Source organism: Apus apus, chromosome W, assembly GCF_020740795.1.
Source record: "Apus apus isolate bApuApu2 chromosome W, bApuApu2.pri.cur, whole genome shotgun sequence".
Classification (NCBI taxonomy): Eukaryota; Metazoa; Chordata; class Aves; order Apodiformes; family Apodidae; genus Apus; species Apus apus.
In genome coordinates this window covers 6,310,732-6,319,346 of record NC_067311.1, presented here as the reverse complement: position 1 = coordinate 6,319,346, position 8,615 = coordinate 6,310,732, and the positions used below count along the sequence as shown (strand labels likewise).

Here is an 8,615-nt window from a genome sequence, read left to right as displayed (position 1 = left end):
CGTGGTTCCCGGGATGCGGCTGGCAGGCTCGGCAGGAGATCAGTGGGGGGCCGGCTTCCCGGGAACCGGGGCGACCACTCCCAGCAGCAGCAGATGCGGCAAACACGGCTCTAGTCCTGAGGCAGGTGGCAAGCACAGGCTGGGCAAGCTCCTGCTTTGGTCCGGTTTGGTTTAGGCTGGGCAGGCAGCAAAACTCGGGAGCAGGCAGGACTCAGCGACTGGGCTTGAATCCCCACGGAGCAGGCAGGATCCCCGCGGAGCGGGCGCAGGCGGCCCCCCACCTTTCCGTTTCTTCGGGCAGCGGTCGCGGGGCAGCCACCCCCTTCCCTCTCGGCTCCTCCGGACAGCGAGGCTGGCGTTCCAGGCAGCTTCCGGTACTGCAGCAGGTTCTGCTGGGCAGGCAGAGAGCACCGGCCTGCAGATCTTGCCCTCTTTTATAGATCAGAAATCACTGCTCGAGGAAGTACCACTGTTCAAATTAGCCAATTAGCACTGGCCAGGTACATCCTCTGTCAGAGGCAGTCTTTAACCTATTGTCCATTTTTCTGCCAGTTATCATAACCCTTATGCTGTTTTCTTCCTGTGGATTTATCTGGTAGAGCAAGAGGCCTGTTCCAGTCTGTCCTTGGCTAAATCAGCAAAAAGATGCCACTCTATCTTTGCTGGCTTGAAAGGCATTTTGTTTAGTCTTATGTGGGGAGAGAGAAGATGGACTGTTCCCCACATCTCACCCCGTGGCTTTTAAGGCAGCAATTATGTGGTGTCCTTATTGTCCATTAGTATATATGTGTGTGGACCAGGCTCTTGTCCAAACCCTTTCCTCACATTGGATCCTTCCCCTCCTTGGGTGTAAAAACAAATGTAAATATAAAAATACAGATAAAATATAATAATCCATAACAACAAACAGGGGAACAATTCCCAAACATAATATACAATGATATGTGTCACCATTTGACTCAGGCCTGACAACAACGCTCCCGATCCTCTCTGCCTCCCACCCAGGTAGGGAAGGAGAGAGAGAAAAATAGAGAGCCCCCACTGGACCAAAAACCAAATCATACAACTTCAATCAAACACCAATGATACAAGAAAATATAGACAACCATATAGAAATATGTTCAGATGCGTGCAAAAGCTTCTTATTCCCCCCCCCAGTTGCAGGCAGTCCCAAAGAATTCCAGACTTGTTGCAGAATGGCTTGAGCAGCAGGGCCATGGGCCCCTGCTATCTCCTCGAGAGGCCTTGAGAGTGTAGCACAAATAGCAGCTGTACAAGCAATCTCTTTTTTTAGCCTAACACAAGTATAAACAATCTCTGTTAGCTTAAACTAACTCAAGGACAAGGTAGAGAAGTAAAATGATAGAAAACAAGGAAGAACCCTGGAACTCAGATGTGTGTTACTATCCAGTAAAATCACTACAAGTAGTTACTATCCAATGAATTCACTATGCGTGGTTACTATCCAATGAATTCACTACATGTAGGTTTGGAAAAGGGTATAAAAGTAACACTGTGTACTCAATAAATCGAAGCTTGCTTTATCAATCACATCGATTCTGGACTGCTTGCTTCCCTCGCCGCCGGCACAGACTGCTGATGGAGAAAAGCGGAGAGTGATGAGGGTCAAGAGAGCTTGAGCCTGGGGGTCGAGGGTGATGGATAGACAGAGTCCTCCCCATACGTCGGCCATAGATGGAAGAAAAGGGAAGAAGAGCAGGAAGGAACTTGTCTTCTGTGAACTCTAACATTCCTCTAAGCTTACCTAGTTATATGGAATGTAATATCTCTGGCCAGTTTTGCTGTCTGTTTAATTCAGCCTCCTACGGGAGGGTCATAGATCTCCCCGTAGTGTCTGAGCCGGCAGAGTAAAGGTGTGACCTTGAAGACCCACAGTTAGAAAAACATTCCTTTCTTATCAGCCTTATTTAGAACAGTAAAAGAAAAAGGAATAGAATAATTGCAGTTATTAAAACATACACCCAATTTTCAATTCTGTCAAAATGAAAAGGAAGCAGACCATTTAGGAAATCCCCAAATTTGAACCAAGTTCTTGTTACTTCAGTGAGTTCTGTAGCAGTATTTTTAAGTATTCCCATTCAATACCATATATTGCAAACAACAACTCAAAGGCGAGTATAGAAGGAGCCAATGTTATAGAGCACCTTGTTTAGGCCATGGGGTAATCAGTCCCACAGCGGTCACAAAGTAACTCCTCCGGAGTGCAGTATCAGGTTGATCAGGCCTGGTACTGTCACCGGGATGTCTCTGGCTCTTTAGGCTGTCGTGATTTGCAATGTGTTAACTAACATCACTAGACACAGGTACACAGAAATGACTGATTTTTCCCAAAAGAAAACACTGATTTACTCGACATTAATTATCCAGTTTGTACTGATTTTATGTTGTTTGTCATTTAAATCAGATGCAACCCATGTATTTGAATTCACCGGTGTCTGTAAAGTAAGCTTGACCTTACCAATATTTGGCAGGTTTGCCAAAACAGTCTGTCCAGGGTGGAGACGAGTTTTGGATTTGTTGTAAAGTCTTCTGTGCTGGCCATTTGTCACCGTTTGACTCAGGTCCGACAACAATGCTCTCGATCCCCTCCCCCCCCCACCCATTCAGGGAAGGAGAGAGAGAAAAGGAGAGAGACTTGGCTGGATTGAAAACTAAACTACACAGCTTTAATTAAAACACTAATTAATCACACAAGAAAATATATACAATTATATACAGATATATTCAGATATGGGCAAAAGCCTCTCGCCTCCCCCCACCCTCAGCAACTCCCACAGCACTCCCCTGAACTGGGAAGAGTCCCGAGAAATCCCGGAGCCGCTGCTGGAGAAAGCGGAGAGTTATGAGGGTCAGGAGAGCTCGAGCCTAAGGGTCGGCGGTGATGGATGAGCAGAGTCCTCCCCGGACGCCGGCCATGGACGGAAGAGCAGGCGAGAAGAAGGAGGAAGCTGTCTTCTAAGATCTCTGTCCTTCCTCTGAGCTTACGTAGATATATGGAATGGAATATCTTTGGCCAATTTTGCTGTCTGTCTAACTCAGCCTCCCACGGGGGGGGTCAGAGATCTCCCCGTAGTGTCTGAGCCGGCAGAGTGAAGATGTAACCTTGAAGCCTCAGTAGTTAGAAAAACATTCCACTGTCTTATCAGCCTAGCAGAACACACAGTTGCTAGTTACAAGAAAGCTTACTGAAGGAAAAAAAAAATCAGTAAAAAGACAAATTGGCTTAATCCTGGCTCACACCAGGACATTCCACCCCTTATTCCATACCATATATTACATACAGGCTCTATACATTACCAGCTGTCAAATTAAGGATTCTCTCCCAAAGTCAGATTACCTTGAGGTACATATTGTACTTCACCATCCTCCATCATCACACACCAGGTATGTCCAGGCCCCTGAGCAAAAGCAATACCCCTGACAGGTTTACCTTTGCCTGAAGCAGGATAGACCCAAACACTTTTACCCAGCAGGTTTCTTTCACATACCACAGGGACTTTATCCCCATCTGTAGTATGCAAAAGGTCTGACTGGGCAGGACCAGCCCGATTGATGGATCCCCTGGTATTAACTAACCAGGTGGCCTTTGCCAAATTTTTATCCCAATTTTTGAAAGTTCCACCACCCATTGCCTTTAGGGTAGCCTTCAACAGACCATTGTACCTTTCAACTTGCCCTGAGGCCTGTGCATAGTATGGGATATGGTAGATCCATTCAATACCATGCTCTTTAGCCCAATCAGTAACAAGACTGTTTTTGAAATGAGTCCCATTGTCTGACTCAATTCTCTCTGGAGTACCATGTCTCCACAAAATTTTCTTCTCAAGACCCAGAATAGTATTCCTGGCTGTGGCATGAGGCACAGGATATGTCTCCAACCATCCTGTACTTGTTTCCACCATTGTAAGCACATAGCGCTTACCCTGGCGGCTCTGAGGAAGTGTGATGTAGTCAATTTGCCAGGCCTCTCCAAATCTGTACTTTGACCACCTCTCGGTCACGAGCCCATTTGTATGTTGCATCTCTGCCCTGATGACCTGAAGCATCATGGGCCCACCGAGCCAGAAAAAGCTCACCCTTGTGTTCCCAGTCTAAGTCTACTTGGAACACTTGAGCAGCCTCATCTGTTCGTTGGTTGTGTCCATGTTCCTCAGTGGCTCGACTCAGAGGCACGTGTGCATCCACATGACGCACTTTTACCTCCAGTTTTTCTATCCGAGCTGCAATGTCTTTCCACAGGTCAGCAACCCAAATAGGTTTACCCTTTCGCTGCCAGTTATACTGCTGCCACTGTTTTAGCCAACCCCACAAGGCATTTGCTGCCATCCACGAGTCAGTGTAGAGGTAGAGTCTCGGCCACCCCTCTCGCTCAGCAATGTCCAAAGCCAGCTGGATGGCTTTTACCTCTGCAAACTGACTTGATTCACCTTCTCCTTCAGCTGCTTCTGCAACCAGTCGTGTAGGACTCCACACGGCAGCTTTCCACTTCCGGTGGTTCCCTACAAGACGACAGGAGCCATCGGTGAAAAGAGCAAATTGTTTCTCAGTCTCTGGTAGATGATCATATGGTGGAGCTTCTTGAGCTCGTCTCACCACTTCTTGTGGTGGCATTCCAAAGTGGGTGCCTTCTGGCCAGTTTGTAATTGCTTCCACAATACCTGGACGATTAGGTTTTCCTATTCGGGCTCTTTGGGTGATCAAAGCAGTCCATTTACTCCAAGTCACATCGGTGGCATGATGGACAGGAGAAAGGTTATTCTCGAACATGAATCTCAGCACCGGTAGCCTGGGCGCCAGAAAGAGCTGTGCTTCAGTGCCAATCACTTCTGAAGCGGCTCTAACTCCTTCATATGCTGCAAGTATCTCCTTCTCAGTTGTTGTGTAGTTGGCCTCGGAACCTCTGTAGCTCCGGCTCCAGAATCCCAGGGGTCGACCTCGAGTTTCCCCTGGTGCTTTCTGCCAGAGGCTCCAGTTGGGACCATTGTGTCCGGCTGCAGTGTAGAGCACGTTCTTGATGTCTGACCCTGTTCGAACCGGTCCAAGGGCCATTGCCTGTGCAATCTCCTTCTTGATCTGCTCAAAGGCTTTCTGTTGGTCAGGACCCCATTTGAAATCATTCTTCTTTCTGGTCACCTCATAGAGAGGTTTCACAATTTCACTGTAACATGGAATATGCATTCTCCAGAAACCAACAGTCCCTAAAAAGGTTTGAGTGTCCTTTTTAGTTGATGGTGGGGCCATAGCTGTTACTTTGTTAATCACATCCATTGGGATCTGGCGATGACCATCTTGCCAGTTGATTCCCAGGAACTGGATCTCTCGCGAAGGTCCCTTGACCTTGCTTCTTTTTACAGCAAAACCAGCATCCAGAAGAATTTGGATGATCTTTTTACCTTTTCAAAAACTTCTTCTGATGTGTCACCCCACACAATGATGTCATCAATGTACTGCAGGTGTTCTGGAGCTCCACCCTTCTCCAGTGCAGCATGGATCAGTCCATGGCAAATGGTTGAGCTGTGTTTCCACCCCTGGGGCAGTCGATTCCAGGTGTACTGGACTCCCCTCCAGGTGAAAGCAAACTGTGGCCTGCACTCTGGTGCTATAGGAATAGAGAAGAATGCATGAGCAATGTCAATAGTGGCATACCACCTAGCTGCTTTTGACTCCAACTCATACTGAAGCTCTAGCATGTCCGGTACAGCAGCACTAAGTGGTGGTGTCACCTCATTCAGGCCACGATAGTCCACTGTCAGCCTCCACTCGCCATCAGGTTTTCGCACTGGCCAGATAGGACTGTTGAAGGGTGAATGAGTCCTGCTAATCACACCCTGGCTTTCCAATTGCCGAATCAGCTTATGAATGGGGATCACAGAGTCTCTGTTGGTGCGATACTGTCGTCTATGCACTGTTGAAGTGGCAATTGGCACCTGTTGGTCTTCAACCTTCAGCAACCCTACTACAGAAGGGTCATCTGAAAGGCCAGACAAAGTACGCAGCTGTTCAGTGTCCTCAGTCTCTACAGCTGCTATACCAAAGGCCCACCGGTACCCTTTCAGGTCACGGAAGTATCCTTTCCTAAGATAGTCTATGCCAAGGATGCACGGAGCACCTGGGCCAGTCACTATAGGGTGCATTTGCCACTCCTTACCAGTGAGGCTCACACCAGCCTCCACAACAGTCAGTTGTTGAGAACCTCCTGTCACTCCAGAGATAGTGACAGGGTTTGTCCCTTTATGATTCGATGGCATTAGAGTGCACTGTGCACCAGTGTCCACCAAAGCTTTATATCTTTGTGGTTCTGATGTGCCAGGCCACCGAATCCACACAGTCCAATAAACTCGGTTGTCCCTCTCCTCCTCCTGGCTGGAGGCAGGGCATCCCTAGGGTTGAGCACTAGAGCTCGATGAACCATCCTGGTTGTTGACTGGTGCAACCTTCCTCTTGGAAGAACCATCTCCTGGCTTTGTTCTGTTTAGAAGCTCTTGCACACGTAACTGGAGCATATCAGTGGGTTTCTTGTCCCAGACTCTCATGTCCTCTCTAAAATGATTTTTCAAGAGAGACCACAGGTGGCGTCGCAGTGAGTCCTGTCTTCCTTGCTGCTGTCTCGTAGCAGGATGTCTCTTCTTAATAGCTGCAACACGTGACCAGTCGTCTCTAGGAAGAGTCTGGAGTTTACTTCCCTTTGGCATCTTATACTTCCTGTCAACCATTTTCTTAACGGCTGAGGTTTGGAAGTAAAGGGAATCAGAGAGGATGTCTCCATACTGTCGTGCTTTGACAGTTACTTCACGTACAGTTGGTCTTTCGTAACCTTCAAAACATCCCATGAAGGAGAATATATGGGCATGCGCTGCTGGTACAGCCTGAACAAACTTCCGGAACATTTGCGTGTCACACTCAACATCATCAGGATCTGTGATTCCATCGTTATTATAGATCACTTCTCGCACAGCAATCTCTCTCAAGTAGGTGATGGCTTTCTCGAGAGTGGGCGTTCTGCTTCGGCGCCATCCGATGTCACCCTTGTGGGGATATCTCTCTCTCACAGCTGAAAGAAGTCGGTCCCACAGGGTAGTAGTTCCTGTCTTACTACTAAGTGCTCTGTCAATACCAGCATCTCTGGCCAGGGATCCCAACTGCTTGGCTTCTCTCTCATCCACATTGTAGGTCTCAGCACCACTATCAAAGCATCGGAGCAGCCAAGGAAGGATTCCCTCACCATCAATGCGGGTGAAGTCCTTTCTCATGAGGCGCAGTTCTTTCACAGAGAAAGGGTGGGCAAGGTCATCGTCGTCATCTGATTGAGGAGGACCTGCTGTTCTTTTATTTGCTTGAGAGTGGCTTGGTTTTTTATCTGTCTGAGAGTGGCTTGGTTTTTTATCTGTCTGAGAGGTACCTGCTCCATCATCTGATTTAGAATCCTTCCCTTCCTCACCGTCAGCCTCTGTCTGAGAGGTACCTGCTCCATCAACTGTATTAGGATCCTCTTCTTCCTCACCCTCACTTTCTGCTGCTTTTGTCTTTGCCTTGCTCCTAGTCACAGGGTTAACTAGCTTGGTTCGCGATGGATCAGGCTTTTTCTTTGTAGAAGCAGTTGTTTTTGTAGCAGCAGGAGTGGTGGTATTGGCAGCAGTGGTGTTGGCAGCAGCAGTGGCAGCAACATTGCCTGTGGGGGAGTGGCAGTGAGCAGAACAACATCTGGTCCTACGCATCCACAATATATTATAAACATTCAGCAAAAACATCCCCACTGCAACCATGCTATTCACATCAAGAGCTGGGAGATTCAGCTTGAGAGAATATGGAGAGGTAAAATTGAACCAGCTATTGCTGTTACCAACATGGACCGTTCTATTCACTTTAGGAGTTGTACCAGTAGGACTAGCAGTGTAACCGTACACATACAGTGACCCCATAGAGAACAGTATCATCATCCCTAGGATCACTAGGCTGGTAATGATACGGTTGATTATGGCTACAGTTCTGTCAATAAACCACAAAAGAATCACAAGAGCAGCTACAAAGAGCAGAATGCCCTCAGCTACATACCACATGTACAATTGCAGGTTTGGAAAAAGATCCAATAGATTCATTGCAGCAAGTGTCTGTTCAGTTTTCAATCCGTCAGAACACTCAGCAGAATTATTGCTCATTGCTATCTGAGGGACTCCTCCCCTCAGAGATGGAATTTTGGACACTCCCAATTGATGAAAATGTGTAATCTGGGCTTAAAATCAAGCCCCACGTTGGGCGCCAATTAAATTGTTGTCACCATTTGACTCAGGTCCGACAACAATGCTCTCGATCCCCTCCCCCCCCCACCCATTCAGGGAAGGAGAGAGAGAAAAGGAGAGAGACTTGGCTGGATTGAAAACTAAACTACACAGCTTTAATTAAAACACTAATTAATCACACAAGAAAATATATACAATTATATACAGATATATTCAGATATGGGCAAAAGCCTCTCGCCTCCCCCCACCCTCAGCAACTCCCACAGCACTCCCCTGAACTGGGAAGAGTCCCGAGAAATCCCGGAGCCGCTGCTGGAGAAAGCGGAGAGTTATGAGGGTCAGGAGAGCTCGAGCCTA

General features: G+C 47.6%; 1 protein-coding gene across 1 annotated transcript; it reads right to left on the bottom strand.

Annotated features, from left to right (window-relative positions):
* Positions 1 to 6,083: 6,083 nt before the first annotated feature.
* Positions 6,084 to 8,286, bottom strand: LOC127395177 (uncharacterized). The gene is made up of 2 exons (XM_051641721.1): positions 7,484 to 8,286; positions 6,084 to 7,420 (listed from the first exon to the last, which is right to left on the bottom strand). The coding sequence occupies exons 1-2, from the start codon at positions 8,175 to 8,177 to the stop codon at positions 6,402 to 6,404; spliced, it is 1,713 nt and encodes a 570-aa protein (XP_051497681.1). The 5' UTR covers positions 8,178 to 8,286; the 3' UTR covers positions 6,084 to 6,401.
* Between the last annotated feature and the right edge of the window lie 329 nt (positions 8,287 to 8,615).